The sequence below is a fragment of the Eriocheir sinensis genome, chromosome 28, assembly GCF_024679095.1.
Source record: "Eriocheir sinensis breed Jianghai 21 chromosome 28, ASM2467909v1, whole genome shotgun sequence".
In the NCBI taxonomy this organism is placed as follows: Eukaryota; Metazoa; Arthropoda; class Malacostraca; order Decapoda; family Varunidae; genus Eriocheir; species Eriocheir sinensis.
Genome location: NC_066536.1, coordinates 2809934 through 2826998, shown reverse-complemented (window position 1 = coordinate 2826998; position 17065 = coordinate 2809934). Strand labels below are relative to the sequence as shown.

General features: G+C 40.8%; 1 protein-coding gene across 3 annotated transcripts in view; it reads left to right on the top strand.

The window, feature by feature from the left end:
- The first annotated feature begins 331 nt into the window (after positions 1–331).
- LOC127004361 (protein transport protein Sec23A-like) overlaps positions 332–17065 on the top strand; it is a 22247-nt gene continuing 5513 nt past the window's right edge. For 2 of the 3 annotated variants that reach the window (XM_050871979.1, XM_050871977.1), the window contains exons 1-14: positions 332–455; positions 4111–4468; positions 4652–4831; positions 5997–6137; positions 6623–6778; positions 7353–7475; positions 8065–8262; positions 8886–9011; positions 11258–11406; positions 12352–12494; positions 12610–12865; positions 14276–14432; positions 14992–15143; positions 16029–16200. In XM_050871979.1, coding sequence (XP_050727936.1) covers positions 4112–4468; positions 4652–4831; positions 5997–6137; positions 6623–6778; positions 7353–7475; positions 8065–8262; positions 8886–9011; positions 11258–11406; positions 12352–12494; positions 12610–12865; positions 14276–14432; positions 14992–15143; positions 16029–16200 — 2310 coding nt within the window. In that variant the 5' untranslated portion in view covers positions 332–455; position 4111. The remainder of the gene's footprint in view (positions 456–4110; positions 4469–4651; positions 4832–5996; positions 6138–6622; positions 6779–7352; positions 7476–8064; positions 8263–8885; positions 9012–11257; positions 11407–12351; positions 12495–12609; positions 12866–14275; positions 14433–14991; positions 15144–16028; positions 16201–17065) is intronic. The other variant, XM_050871978.1, reaches the window with a different exon arrangement.

Genomic DNA, 17065 nt, shown 5'->3' with positions numbered 1-17065 from the left:
TAGCGCATTTTGTGCATATTCTTCTACTTGCTATGGGGCCATAACCATATATTGGTTAAGCATAAGTTTATTCTTTTTAGGCTCATTAGTGTGTCAAAATTTTTGCGAGTGAATTTTATCTTCGTTAAAATTATTGAAGAAATGTACGTAGGAAAAGCAGGGACGGCACTAGTTTATTTTATTTCGATTACAAAAAAAAAGCTTCTTATTTTGATATTGAATTGATTACCATTAGTATGATCCAGCATAATCCTTGTTTATGGGAGGTGGGGACGAAAATTTCTCTGGTTCATTTATAGCGCTTTTCAGACCCGTGTAGCATATTTTCGTCGGGCCATTTAGCAACACTGCCGTCGAGGTGTCAGCAGAGTCTACGTGGAACTCGTGCTAGAAGGAGGTGCGTGTCGCCCTCTCCTTCCCTCGCCCTCCACCCAGCGAGCACCATACTCCTGCAGGTAACACGTCGAGGCTGAGATAAGGAGGCGCGGCTTTAGGCAATCAATAGAGATGGTGCTGTTTTTAGGGAGAGCAAGTCAGCGTAAATCTATTTCCGAAGGGAGAATGTGAAGTGACAGGAAGGTGACGGCGGGCCAGGCGGGGGGCAAGATTGGTGCTATTAATGCTGATATCTCGTCTGTTACTGAACCAACTGCTACTTTGTTGTCATATATGTATTTTAATAACCTTCAACCATCGCAGAGTCAATAGGAAAGACTGTGGAGATCAAAACAGCTTCGAAAATAGCCGTGGACAAGAGAAAGGCAGCAGGTTGCGGCCAAGATTGCTATTATTAACGCTGATATCTCGTCTCTTACTGAACCAACTGCTACTTTGCTGTCATATATGTATTCTGCTAACCTTCAATCATCGCAGAAGTCAATAGGAGAGACTGTGGAGATCAAAACAGCTTCGAAAATAGCCATAAACAAGAGAAGGGCAGCAGGTTGAGGAGTGGAGATATCGGCGTTAGTAATACCAGTCCTTATCCACCGCTCGGCCAATCAGACTTTTCCCTAGTGCACACGACCGCCTTTCACTCGATTCTAGGTCGTTAAGGAAATTTCTGGCATCTCCGTTACCAGACCGTTAAGTGTTCAGTTGTTTCCATCTTCTACCCCACGTCAGCACGGTGCCCCTTCAAGGCCGCCTGGTGGCCCGCTCCCCGCCCAGCCCAGGCCCCGTCACTCAGGCTTGTAAGGTTCATTGGCGTGAGTCCTTCAAGAATCAGGACGAACAACTGGATGCATGGGTTGAATTAAAGGCATGTGTAATCCACCTGGGCATGATAAATATGCAGGTCACACAGCCTGCCACTATCCTTTCATCACATGTAACAAAAGAATGATGTTGATGATGAATGATGGCAGTGACATGGTTGGAGTCAGAGCCCATCTCCCACCTGAGGCTAGGTTAAACTGTCAGAATATTGACCTAGTTTTACATCCCTCACACTGTGAACATTAACATTATTTTTTCTGACATGTCTTGTCTTACTATTCTTTATATATAATTATTTTCTGTGGAAATGACTAAATGGAGAGGTTGGAGAGGGTAAAAGCCCCCTCCCTTGTGGTAATGTTTGGTTTTGTTAAGTTAAAATGAAAGGGTGTTGAAGGAAGGCGAAGGAGGTGATATTAGGTTCGTTTAGCTTACTTAACCCTTTCCATCCGTGATGCAGATGTCGGCGTCACAGTACGGAAAGGGTCAAGAGGATTAATCCTCTTCTAAACCTCTAAATTCCTCTTAATCCTCTTCCATTTCCTCTTAAGAGGTTTAGAAGAGGACTAACCCTTTCCATACGGTGATTGGGTCAGACGCCGATGCCGGCGTTGCTGGAGTGAAGGGGTTAAGTAATTATAGTCGATAAATACTTAATACACTTCACATTGCGCCATTGCCAGTGTCAGTTGCGATGGTTTCTCAACTCCAGCGGCAGCAGAATCTACCTTCCTTGTGGTCTTGTGAGGGCATAAGTGTTTTGAAGTTGAATGATACAGGATGTCACTGACGGTGGCCAAGAATTACAAAAATTATGTGAAACTGCCTTCACTAAAAATAATTAGGGTTGCTGATACATTCCCATGCCTACCATCTTTAACTTAGTATGTAACACATCACACTGCATCTCTTTAGCTCATGTGACTCATGCTGCCATATTGCATTACAAGTTTTATCAATATGGCGATGTTGGCCAAACTTTTTGGCAGGGAAATGCATCATAGGTAAGGATCAAAATAATGGAGTGTTGATAAAAGCAATATTTTCTGAGGAAAGAGTGCCTAATTGAAAAAAAAAAACATATGAAAGGTGCTAAAGACTGATTTTATTAATGTTCCAATCTCATTTCGTAATTAACCAACTGCTCTTCTATTGTCATGTATATAATCAACTAACTTTGAAACTTCCTGCAAAACCATAGGAAATATTGTAGAAGTTGGAACAACTATGAAAATAGCCAAGTACTATACACAATCCTGACATAATAGTAGGGACAGAGACTTGGTTGACCCCAGATGTTGACAGTAGTGAGATTTTCCCTCCCCCCTTTAGCATGATAGTATTCCGTAAAGACCGCCTGACAGACCTCGGCAAAGGTGGCGGTGTTATCATCGCCTATAAAGTAGACAACATGCGACTCGGCTAGATGCCATGTGTCACGAGAGTGTTTATTTTGTAACAAACACCACCCAAAAAGAATGGAATTTGAGTATAAGTAAATATTTTTAACGGCTTTATGGTTATGAGAGGAGTACTCTGATATACGTTCCATGCTCTTTTCTTAGTCTCAAAATGCAATGTAATGTTGCCGTTTCTCGGCCACTTCTCGGCTTTCCTATAGCCGGAGCCCACAGGTTAACTGACTCTTGGTCATCCTTTCTTAGCCATTTCGGTGAAACTTTCTCAGTTGCGCTAAACATATTGAAAGCTTTCGATAGAGTCTGGCACAACTCTGCTTTCTAAACTGCCCTCCTACAGACTCTATCCTTCTCTCTGTTCCTTGATCTCCAGTTTCCTTTCAGGCCGTTCTATTTCTGCTCTGGTAGACGGTCACTGCTCTTCCCCTAAACCTATCAACAGTGGTGTCCCACAGGGCTCTGTTCTATCACCCACTCTCTTCCTGTTATTCATCAACGATCTTCTTTTGATAACAAACTGTCCTATCCACTCATACGCTGACAACTCCACTCTGCATTATTCAGCTTCTTCAACAGAAGACCCTCTCAACAGGCATTACAAGACTCCAGACTGGAGGCTGCAGAACGCTTAACCTCAGACCTTGCTATCATTTCCGACTGTGGTAAAAGGAACCTTGTGTCCTTCAATGCCTCAAAAACTAAATTTCTCCACCTATCAACTCGACACAATCTTCCAAACACCTATCCCCTATTCTTTGACAACACTCAGCTGTCACCTTCTTCTACACTAAACATCCACGGTCTATCCTTAGCTCAAAATCTCAACTGGAAACTTCACATCTCTCTTACTAAATCAGCTTCCTCGAGGTTGGGCGTTCTGTATCGCCTCCACCAGTTACTCTCCCCCGCACAGTTGCTCTCCATATATAAAGGCCTTGTCCGCCCTCGTATGGAGTATGCATCTCACGTGTGGGGGGGGCTCCACTCACACAGCTCTCTTGGACAGAGTGGAGTCTAAGGCTCTTTGCCTCATCAGCTCCCCTCCTCTTACTGACAGTCTTCTACCTCTTAAATTCCGCCGCCATGTTGCATCTCTTTCTATCTTCTATCGGTATTTTCATGCTGACTGCTCTTCTGAACTTGCTAACTGCATGCCTCTCCCCCTCCTGCGGCCCTGCTGCACACAATTTTCTACTCAAGCTCATTCCTATACTGTCCAAACCCCTTATGCAAGAGTTAACCAGCATCTTCATTCTTTCATCCCCTTCACTGGTAAACTCTGGAACAGCCTTTCTTTGTCTGTGTTTCCTCCTGCCTATGACTTGACCTCTTTCAAGAAGAGTGTATCAAGACACCTCTCCATCCAAACTTTACCTCTCTTTTGGCCACTCTGTACTTTTTGCTTTGTGGGAGCATATTATCATCTATGCTTTGCGGGAGCCATATTATCATCTATGTATTTTTGTCCTCTTAGAATGTACGGATACCAACCACAAGCAGGGGGGGGACAGCAGTTCCAGCAACCAGGCGCTGGACAGCAGTACCAACCACAGGCTGGTGGTCAGCAGCAGTACCAGCCACCTGCTGGGGGGCAGCAGCAGTATGGCTACCAACCACAGCAGCAGCAGCCACAACAACAGCAGCCACAACAACAGCAGTTTGGACAGCAATACACACAGGATCAGTATGGTGGTGGTCAACAACAACAACAGCAGTATGGACAGCAATTTCAGCAGGACCAGTATGGTGGCCAGCAGCAGCAACAGCAACAGCAACAGCAACAGCAACAGGGGTCTTACCAAGAGTTCATTGAAGCACAAGAAAATAAAGAGGTATGTGTTCTCTTTCACTAGAGAGACACTCCTTAAAGGCATAAAGATATACACCTTAAAGGTAATCGAATGTTTATTGTAATATGTTTCTCACACAGGTTACTAATCCACTTGCCTTGCAGTGCATTGTGCAAGGTACCCTTTATTTCACTAATATCCTTCTTCACTTTTTTCCTCCTGTAGGGTGTCCGTTTCTCTTGGAATGTGTGGCCATCTAATCGCATTGAGGCAACCCGCATGGTTGTCCCAGTGGCAGCCACCTACACACCCCTCAAGAAAAGAGACGACCTTCCACCCATCTGCTACGAGCCTCTCAAGTGTACACAAATGCAGTGCGGAGCCATCCTCAACCCCCTTTGTCAGGTAAATGGTGGTGTTGGAATGAATGTCCAGCAAGTAAGGGTTTTTACAGGGATAAAAAAAGTGTATGTTCTTGGGTATTTACTCATTAAATTATTCCATACTGCAACAGATCTTAATGTAAGGAATGCCTTTCTTTGTGTTATACTGGCCAGCCCGGGGAGTAATTTCTATGTCCTCTTGGTTCTGTGTATGTTGCAGCATCCCTTCACAGTTGTACCAAGTTACAGACCTCCAAGTCATGATATCCATTTAGCATCTGATATATTTCAATCATACCCCATTGTATTTGCATTTGAGACCAGCTAGCTAGCTAGTTTTCTCAATGTTTCTGGTTATGTTAAATATCTCAACCTGAACTGCTTCTATTTCCTCAATTCCTGACAGTTGTTCAGTTGCTCTCCATTGAACTGCTTCTATTTTCTCAATTATATAATATCTTGTGTAAGGACACCATACAGAGCTGGCAAAAATCAAAATGAAACCTCACCATTTATTGATAGAGAGGGAGGAATGTTTCTGGGTTAAAATATTGGAATGTTCTGGGGATTGCCATCATTGAATTGGCCCTATATGCCTTTTGTAAACTTTGTTCTTTTTTGATGCAATGGAGTCCAGTAAATATTATAAGTTCTCTGTGACTCCATTTTCTCTTCCTATATGCATATGGTATTTACATTTCTCAGGATGAAACTTAAGAAGCTATTTTTCACTCCATTCTTTCATTTTATCTAAATCCTCCTGTAATCTCATTTGATCTACTTGATTGCTTATCAGATTGAAGATTTTTGTGTCATCCACAAATTAAAAAGTATTTGTCCTTATTATATCTAGGAGGTCATTACTCATTAATATATGTAAAGACGTACGTATTATTTTTTAATACCATTGAGCGTCAAGTACGTACGTCGTACGTATTTAATGTATTATTTTTTCCCGTCACTGGAGTGTGTCAAGGGTGATTTCTGTGGTGGTGCCCTAGTAGACTGATCGGAGATATAGAAAAGATAATAGTTAGTGGTTAGTGAAGCTAACTTTTCAGTTAGTCTACCCACCACTGTGGCCCAAAGTTGCCAACCAGTGAAAACAGAAGCCTGATAGAATGTTGTGTGTATAATCATGTGTTTTAACCCCTCTGCACAAGGTGAAACATTGTACTTCTCCACAGGTTGATTTTCGGGCCAAGATATGGGTGTGCTGCTTCTGCTACCAACGTAACCCCTTCCCGACCTCATATGCATCCATCAGTGAGCAGAGTCAGCCAGCAGAGCTCTTCTCTGCTTACTCTACTATTGAATACACACTGATGGTAAGAGATGATTGACAGCCTTCAGTAGACATTCCCAGTCTTACATAACTATTGTGCCATTCTTTATTACATGTTTCCAGTACTTAGGATAAATAAATGGCATGGTTATTTTAGTTATGTTTAGAAGAGTAATGATACAGTAGACCCTCCATTTAGTGTGTTTCTTTTCCACATGACACAAATTAAATTAAGGTGCACTAAAAACACTCATGCAGCAGTGAGGCCAGTCAGTCAAATAAAATAAATGAGAAACAAGTGATGAAAATGTAGAATAAACACAATTATATGCAGGCCACTGACAAGCATACATCAGGCGAGTGACTTGAGTCACTCCTGAACCCTTATTGGTATGGGGAAAGAGGAACGTGGCAGCTCATTGGTTGTCTAGGAATAATTTCATTGAACTGAAGTAGTTAAGTAATATTGTTGTCTAGCTTTCCATAAAAAATGAGGATAAAGTAATCTTTATTTTCCTTACTTTACAGAGGCAACAAAATCTGCCCCCAATCTTCCTCTTCGTAATGGATACTTGTGTGGATGAAGAAGAGCTCGGTGCCCTGCGAGAGTCCATCACAATGTCTCTGTCGTTGATGCCTGCCAACGCCCTTGTGGGACTAATAACTTTTGGCAGGCATATTCATGTAAGTATACTCCCACACATTACCTGGTGAACTGCTTAACCCCTTCCCTCTGGCAATGCTAACGTCGGCGTCCGATGGCGTCACCATATGGAAAGGGTTAGTCCTCTTCTAAACCTCTTAAGAGGAATTTAGAGGAGGATTGAGAGCTTTAGAAGAGGGTTAATCCTCTTCCATTTCCTCTTGACCCTTTCCATACCGACGTCTGTGTCATGAATGGAAAGGGTTAAGTATTTATTGACACATAGACCATTGTCTTTTCAAAACATTCTCTGTGGAACTGATGGAACCTCTGACTGTTATTGTGGTGTTATTAAGAGAAGCATTTCAGCATGTTTTATGCTCTCCTTTTCTAGTCAGCTTCATGTCATACTCACAATTTATAAGATACCTAATGAACTTTTACTCAAGTAGAATAGTGCTGTATAAATAGCTCATGCTAATTCAGTCCTTTTTTTGTGGAAAATTTTGTCATCAGCACTGTTACTTGTAAGTTAGGTAATTTGTCCATTTTTTTGGTCATGTTCTTGTGTTGGTGTTGATGTACCACAGTAACACACCTGACTGGTTACAACAGGTGCATGTGTTGGCGAAGGAGGTGATGAGGAAACAGTACGTATTCCCTGGTGCAAAGGACCAAACAGCCAAGACTGTGCAGGAGTACCTTGGGGTGGGCCTTAGAACCACAGCACAAGCCCAGGTGAGACAACCTGCTCTGATTCCACTTGTTAATGCAACCTTCAAAGATCTTACTTCCACCTCTTTCTCCTCTTCCTCTCCACTTTACCACCATTATGATTGTTACTACAACTACCACCTTTATCAACTACAATCTACTACTGCTAGCCACCATCCACCACTACCACCACCAGTCACCACCACAATTTCTGTGTCTTTCACTCTATTACTTACCAAATATGATTAATGTTCTAGGGACCTTTGAGGACCCTGGTTCCTCTGATACCTCTGATACTTAGCTGATGTTAAATATCGAGTCTGTTGTAGCTCCACCTTTGTCATCTCAGTCTTTGCAACTTATCATAATCTTATTTTTACTATATTTATACTGCACTTATCTGCTCTCTCCATGTTCTGCCATCAGCTTTGTCTTGTGATTTACCGAACTGTTTTTCTTGCCTTTATATTTAGTGATTATCTAGATACCTACAAACTTGCAGCAACTTTGACTACTCTTCAACCAATTGAATATAAGGTTACAAAACTATGTACCCTAAACAAAGGCCAGAAGTATGGGGTCTTTCTGTTGAGTCCACACATAACTTTGACAGCAGATGCCTGGCCAAGCTGCTCCAGCCCCTCAGCCTGGCCAGATGAACAACCGGTTCCTGCAGCCTGTACAGGAATGCGAGATCATGCTACAGGACATCTTGGCTGACCTGCGTCGTGATCCCTGGCCTGTTATGACTGGCAAGCGTCCTCTAAGGGCCACTGGGGCAGCACTCTCCATTGCTATTGGTTTGCTTGAGGTTGGTGGTATTTTTGTTTTTCTTTGAGCTGATATAGATTTTCAGTAGTATACATGTGATATATTTTTCTTAACTTATCACAAGAAAGGAGTGTGCTTCACTAATTGAGTAAGACTTTAATTGTTCCAAGCAGATGTTAAAAAAAGATGGTAAAAAGACCATTGTTCATGGCCTCCATCTTGAGCAGAGCATACAATACAATACCATATGATTATTCTAGTTTACATAAAAATAAAAAAAATAGTACTGTAACCTCGTACTGTACTTGTGTATTGTCTTTATATCATACTAGTATGATAGAATAACACACCATATGGAGTCCCCTCCCGAGTGACCAAGCCTCTGAAGTCAGGGTTCAGGTCAAGACTGGATGGGTTAATCACTGTTGCTACCCTACTGGCCTCCACTCACTTCTGGTGATGGAGCTGAGACAGTTACAAAAAAGGGACAAAAAATTATATATACCTTCATACTGTACCATACTATACAAATATTTCTGTACCGTAATATTGTACTGTACTGTTCCCATGCTCTGGTTGTGAACAAGTATACCTTAATTAATAAGGGGGGCAAATGAGTGCTAACATCTTTTTCAATGTCTTGCTTTCATTTCCTTCCTTCAGGCCTGCTACCCCAACACTGGTGCCCGCATCCTCACTTTCCTTGGTGGAGCATGTTCTTACGGGCCAGGGATGGTGGTGGATGATGACCTCCGCAAACCCATCCGCTCCCACCACGACATTGACAAGGTTAGTGTTGAGGCAGTAGTGTGACTGATTCCTGATGTGTTAAAGAGGTTAGTCTTAATATTACTATTAGGGTTATAGTTGGATCATGGCAGGCAGCAACTTATGTTAAAAATCAAGAAAGAAAGAGCTCACTTTGTTAGATAAAAAGGCTCATTATGTAGGAAGCAAATATGAATTTACTATTTATCTTTCTATATCTCTGATGCCCTGTTCCCTTACAAAAACTTCTTCCAAAGGGTGGCCCTGGCAGAAGTTTCTCCATCTATCCCTGTTCTGGCACTCCCTCTCATTACACTCAATTCTGCTGCTTCCAACTCTCTCGCTCCAATACCCACTCACCCTATTGATCCACTTCACAGGTGGTCTTCCCCTGACACCCCCTCCCTCAATCCTTCCACATACACTCTAATCATTCTAATTCTCATTCATTCTCATCAAGTATCCGAACCATCTCAGTGTACCATGCTTCACCCATTCGACCATTCCGTCCACTACCCACTGTCCACAATCCACTTCCTTCATTCACTGTCATTCACTATCGATATTTCCACGCTGACTGCTCTTCTGAACACTCATGCTCATCCCTATACTGTCCAAAATCTTCACTCTTTCATCCTCACGCTGGTAAAATCTGGAACAATCTTCCTTCATCTGTATTTCCTCCTAAACCTTCTCATACATGCTTTCATTGCTTTCTCCATCCAATCCTGAAACACCACATGCACCTCTTATATAACTCATTTCCATTTCACATATTCTTGATTTCTGTACTGCATTCCACATCGACGTCTCTGATGCAGAGTGGCAGGATAATATTGTTCCTTATGCCCCTCTTTACCCCCATGCCCACACTTCTTCCTCTCACAACTCTCCAATGCATCTACTACTTGTCTGCCCTTCACTGCTCTTCCCTCACCTCACCTTCCATACTTTCATGCTTACATGAAACTGTCCCCAAATATTTGTACTCAATCACCTCCTCCATTCTCTCTTCCCTAAGCCATATACTATACTCTGTTGTGCTCTCTGCTCTAACTCTGTACAGCTTTGCAATATCAGTGGCCTGAGTACACAAATATGATGACTTTTTTGGTTATAGTTGGGTTAGGTTTAGAGTATCTCTAACACATGACCGACACCAACTTTGAGTAACTATTAACACAGTGTTATTATTTTGTTAAAAAATTTACTCCTAAATCTTCCCGTAAGTGAGGTGGTGTAGAAGTAAGTGGTGTGGAAACAGAATTTTATGGAGAATATATAAACTTGGGCAGTGAAAAAAGACAAATATTATTTTGAATATTCTGGTAAATGTTTACTACCTGATGCCAAAATTGAACCAGTGCATTGGTACCATTTCTTGCCTTGCCTTATGAGGGTCTATAAGGAGAAGGTAGCTCACCTCCTTATAGATCCTCAGGTGGCAAGGCGGGCAATGACTTCAACATATTGATTTGATTTTGGTGCCAGATTGTAAGTGACTTGTCTTATTACTGACTTATTTGGACAAATGGTAAATTCTTTAAAATGGTAGGGCTATATATTAGGTAGATCGAAGATATGCAGATAGAGATGCTCCACTGAAAATTGGCTAATAAATTGAGTTTTTTCTTATTTATCTAGAGCTATTTAGTATTCCTATTGTCCTATACCATAGCTGTATACCTTCTTGGAACCCCCTATGAAAGTCTGGCTAAAGAGATGCAGCTATTTGATTTTCAAACCCTTATTAATGATCTTATTGATATGAAAATATTTAGGAAAGTCAAAATTGCTATATAGAGGAAGTGCTACAGTCCAGGGTCAGTATGGCCTGTGGTGTCCAATGTGCATGACACCAAATTTGAGTAAATTAGAGGCCATGGTGACATGTGGCAATTGGTAGGTCACTCCCTGGTCGGTTAACAGCAGGAGCATCAAGGCTGAATGCCTGCTGTCACAATGGGTTTATTTTCTAACCCAAACTACTCAGTAACAGTGATTCTCGAGTGCAAACAAGAATACTAGCAGTGGCATGGATTGTGAGGAGCACTCTAATTCACACCCATGCTCTATTACCCCTTTCATATTCATTCCATGTTTAGTCATTTCTAAGCTACTCATAGCTTCAAGTAAGCCTAAGCAGACGAATTAAGGAGTCTTAGTTTATATTTCCATTTAGGAAGAGTAGTAAATCACCTCCCATCTCTCATCTGTTGAGTTGTCATTGTCATTTTACTGATGCAGCATATATCTTTTTTTTCCAGGATAACTGTCAGTACATGAAGAAAGCCATAAAATTCTATGAGGGTTTGGCTAAGAGAGTGTCAGAGAATGGCCACATTGTGGACCTGTATGCTTGTGCCCTGGACCAGGTGGGCCTCCACGAAATGAAATATTGTTCCAACTTCACTGGGTAAGTCTGTTTGCTTCTTGTGTCAAAGAATTGAATGTTTTTTGTGTTAGGAACAAATGCCACTTTACTGCTCCCATTCTTATAAATTGAGAAATTTCTTGCTAGTATGACTGGGTAACAGTTGAGGTGAACCACTTTAATCTGTTTCATTCATATTATCCTGGCTAAAGGGAGGATAGTATGCTTCATTGGTGGACTTTGAAATATGATTTGATATCCAGTTGGAAATTAGTAGGAGGTATTGAAGTTACATTGAGTGGGTTGAAAGGTGCTCTTTCGAATGAAACTTGTGTACAAAGATATGGTGATGATGATACGATGGCAGCCTTGATAATTCATTCTGTATATGTAAAGGTGTTTTGATAGATGATTGTATAGTTTTGTCACTTCAATTAATTTGTTTTAGATTTACAAATTATAGGGGGCTTCGTGGTGCCGTGGTTAGCACACTCGGCTCACAACCGAGAGAGCCCGGGTTCGATTCCCGGGCGGAGTGGAAAAATTTGGGTGGCTTTTCCGATATGCTACGCCCCTGTCCACCCAGCAGTGAATGAGTACCAGGTATTAATTGGGGGTTGTGTCCCGTCTCCTGGGATCTGTTCCCTTCTCCTATAATTCCTTCCCCTCCTGTCTCTCTCTCCGGCATATGACCACAGATGTTGCGCTGACTAAAACAAAACTTTCCAAACTTTCTATTTTCAAATTATAGTATACTTTCATATAGGCAAGTGTTTTGTCAAGTGCTAATGAATTCTGAAGAATAGGGGTGCTGGAAGAATAGAAACTTATTATTATTATTATTATTATTATTATTATTATTATTATTATTAGTTGTAGTTGTGGTATTACCTTACATGTTATATTATTTTTAGTTTTATTATTATTAGTAGTAGTATTACTTTACATGTTAAAATAAGACAGTTTTTAAGTAACTTACTTTTTCAGTGGTCACATGATACTTGGAGACTCCTTCAACTCCTCCCTCTTCCGCTCAACATTCCAGCGTGTCTTCGCCAGAGATGAGAAGGGCAATCTAGAAATGGCATTCAATGCCACATTGGAAGTAAAAACCTCCAGAGAATTAAAAAGTTAGTCATATGTTGATTTGTTTATATATTTGTAGTTATTATTTCCTCATTAAATCATTTATTTGATTTGGTAGTAATTTAGTGTGAATAAACTGAATTATCTTTTCTTTTGCAGTTGCCGGAGCTCTGGGTCCATGTGTGTCAGCCAATGAGAAAGGTCCCAATGTGGCTGAAATGGAGATTGGCATTGGGAACACAACAAAGTGGAAACTCTGTGGACTCACTACCAACACTACCATGTCCATCTTCTTTGAAGTTGCCAACCAGCAAGGGACTGATGTGCCTGGAGGCCGTGGTCATGTGCAGTTCATCACACGCTACCAGCACCCTTCTGGACAGACCAGGATCAGAGTCACAACTGTTGCCAGAAAGTAAGTAATCTGTCATCCTTACTCATGAAATGAAATGAAGCTTAGTCATGGGAATTTGAGACAAGTGTGACAATACAAAGAAATGTCAATGTTGAGGTTAGTGGTAATGAAATTTGCTTGGAACTTGTGGGAAGTATTATGTAGGGTGGTACAAAAGAAATTAAATGGGGCAGGCAAGATGTGGAATATAGCCATCATATAATTTAGGAGTAATTTTTTTTTATCCTGTGGTCATACAGAGGAAATGTTAGAGCAAGAGTGATGTTGAGAATTTATCAGAGGGAGAGAATGGGGAACAAGACATGTGATGATAGTGAACAAACATACAGAAGAATACAGCCTTGAAATGGTGGCTGCAAGTGTGTGTAAGATATTGGCTGTATCCCATTGTTATGGGGACTGTCAAAATATTAATTGCCCAAAGGATATTTAATATATTAAGTTTTCTCTGTACTGAAAGAAAATTGGTAAAATTTTTCCCAAACTCAAGATCATTGCCATCATCTTCAGCCATTACTAGTTTACTGCAGGAAAAAGGCTTTTCCTAATGTTCTCCATCTTTCTCTCTAATGTAAGTGTACTCCATCCTGCTCTGGCAATTACTCTGCTGTATTATGCAATGTCATTTTTATTTTTACCGAATGTTGTTGAGGTCCAAGAATTGGGAGGGCTAATACAAGATAAGCCTTTCACACTTGACATGAGGAGAACATTATTCTGGAGACCCAACTCTAAAGGAATGGAGTATTCGGATTTGAATACATTCGAATCCATATTTGTGTGAATTCTCATTTGTATTCAAGTAATTATTGATAGAAATCAAACTATTCTTATTCATATTCGAATACAAGGGATAAGTATTAGTATTCTGCAAATAATTTGACAAATACTTCAAAATTTATTATCAAGAAATAACAGCTGTTCCTTCAAACCTGCGGATGTGTAATCATCGTGTATAGTATAAGTTTCATGAGCTAATTCTTTTTGGGGGGGTGGCTTCGCTCCCCTTGACCCCTTAAGCTGTGTCAGTACTGACACTTACAAACACTTGGCTATTTTCCATTACGTTTACATCCTGGATTGATGCATAACACTTTCTTGGGGTGTAAATGCATTCTTCGTTTAAATGGGAAAAAAGGAAGAAAATATTTCATCAGGAGGGCTAAATAGACTACAGGAACCCAAGGATGGAACAGCAGATAAAGGGAGGAGGGCCAGGTGGGTAGAAGATGCTATTGTATTTACCGGGCGCAGTTGGTTAAAAAAATATTCTCGGTCAGTCCCCGTGGATTTCTGACCCTCTGACCTTGTCCGTTATATCCGAAATCCATTATAAGCGGGTCCGTTATATTGAGGGATTACTGTATGTATAGTTTGTGTGTCAATATATTTTTTACTTTGCCTTTACAGCTGGGCAGATCCACAGACAGGGCAGCACTCCATAGCCCTTGGGTTTGATCAAGAAGCAGCTGCTGTTTTGATGGCCCGCCTGGCAGTCCATCGTTCAGAAACGGATCAGGATGGAACAGATGTTTTACGCTGGGTGGACCGCATGCTCATCCGTCTGGTTAGTTCACAGTTAATTGTTTGCTAGCTTGTCCTAGAAAACACCTCACAAACACTTCACTTCAATAACAGTTGTGGCAGCCTGAGTGAAAGTATATTTGTTATTTTCTAGCAATGAAGTGGTTTGGAAGGTTTACAGAAATGGAGCATGGTACCTCATGAAAGGTCTAGAGTTAAGCTAAATGCACAGAGAGATGGGAGGGGAGCAGCATGTATTGGGGAACAGACATGGGTTGAAAATATTGGAATGACAAGTAAGAGTAAAAAAGTGGACTTAGCCAGGTCATATTATGCATAGAATGAGTAACAGATGACAACAAAAGTGACAAAATAGCAACCCAGGCATTGTAGAAGTCAGGGCAGTCTGAGAACCAAGTAGAGAAAAGAAATTAGAACCTTTACAGTGGCAAGTTTGAGTGCATCAACATCAGACAGAGAGAAGTGATAAGTGTTAATAAAGGTCTTCGTCCTACAGTTGGCTAATAATGGCTGCTGCTGCTTATAACATTGAACCTGGCCATACAACCATCTGGTCTAACCTTCATACTTTTTTTTTTCAGTGTCAAAAGTTTGGAGAGTTTACACCCAATGATCCAAACAGCTACAGGTTCCAGGACAACTTTACCATGTACCCACAGTTCATGTTTCATCTGCGCCGGTCACAGTTCTTGCAGGTTTTCAACAACTCTCCTGATGAAACTTCATTCTATAGGTCAGTAAAATATAAAAATCTACAATAGGCTCTTGTGGATAACTTCCAATAGGTGCCTCAAAAAAGACTTAGTGATAACATAATTTGTATGACATTTGAATACACATGTATTCAAATGTTCACTATTTATGGATTTGCACATTCACAGACTTCCCCCATACCTTAAGGAATTTTTGTGGTGCCAATGCAAACATTCATGGTCTCTCTGTGGACGATTCGATTGTTCCTAGGAAAAGGATGATGTATACATGCTGTAACATGCATAAAGCAACATAAAATATTATAAGTAGCATTATTCATCAGCTATCATCATTTCATTTTAACGTTCGATTTCACTCTTCCTGAGCGGTTGGACGCTTTATGGCTCTCCTCCATTCTACTCTGTCTTCTGCCCGATGCTCATCCGGTCCCATCAATGCCAAGTCTTCCTGTATACACCTTCTCCACATTTTCCTACGTTTACCAACTGGTCTCCTTCCTTCTGCCATACAACATCACTGATGTAATACACGCTTGATACACCCCTGCTCTGCTCTTTAGAGGGATGCTACGATTCACAAGTAAACTATAGTCCGGCAAATCTTAAGTGGCGGCTCTGACGTAGACAGCCCGCTAGACACTGGTGCTATGTTTTTTTTTTATCTAGATTCACTGGACTAGGTATGGGAATGAGGCTTGTATGAAGCCTTGCTTAGGGGACCCCCAGGAATGGCATTGTAGGGGGAGGTATCTGGTCACAAGTGTGTGGATGGTGCACTTTTCAATCATATTTATCAACTGTTTGCATTATATCAAGCAGTGATTTACAGGATGACAAGAACCCTCAATCTAGAGCCATTTTGATCATGCTGTACCAATATCCTCATCCTTGTGCTTTATGGCCAGATACATGCTGAACCGGGAGGTCGTGGGCGAGTGCCTGACCATGATCCAGCCAGTGCTCTACAGCTACTCCTTTAACGGCCTGGAGGCAGTCATGCTGGACACCTCCTCCATCCAACCAGACCGCATACTGCTGTTGGACACATTCTTTTTGGTGCTTATCTTCCTTGGAGAGGTGAGTAATTTTGCCTTGCCAAGTAATTTATATATATATATATATATATATATATATATATATATATATATATATATATATATATATATATATATATATATATATATATATATATATATATATATATATATTTTTTTTTTTTGCTGTAAAGTAAATGCTCAAGGGCAATAAATAAAGAAGCAACAGAAAAGGCCACTAATCACTGCTCCTACAAATGCAAACAGGAGTGGCCAGAAGAGAGGTCAGTTTTGGATGGAAAGATGTCTTGATACTCCTCTTGAAATAGTTCAAGTCATAGGCTGGAAGAAATACAATCAAAGAAAGGCTGTTGCAGAGTTTACCAGTGAATGGAATGAAAATACTGGTTAAGTCTTGCATAAGGGATTTGGAAAGCATAGGAATGAGCTACAGTGGTCATATGCTGTTGGCAGCGGGAGGTGTGTAGATATGCAGTTAGCAAGTTCAGAAGAGCAGTTGGGAAATATCAATAGAACAAAAAGGCAACATTGTGGCAGAGTAAGAGGAGGGGAGTTGATGAGACAAAGTGCCTTTGACTATGTATGATAAATATATTGTATGCCAATTCATCAGGATACTTTAGGGTAATGTTCATGGGATTAGATATTTGTTTGTCATTTGGTTATTCAGCTTTCCATTTCTTCAATTAGTGGTCTCAATATTCTAATAATGGTGATGCTTATTATTCAGTATTTAGGTATTACATTTTGTTAATGGTTAAGTTGAGTTTTATAAGTACTTTGCTTTGCTCTAAAAATTTGACTAATTTTTCCATCTTAGTTGTAAAAGAAATTACTACTAAAAACCCTCCATAAGAACTGTTGACTTAAGGAAGTATGGAAGGTGC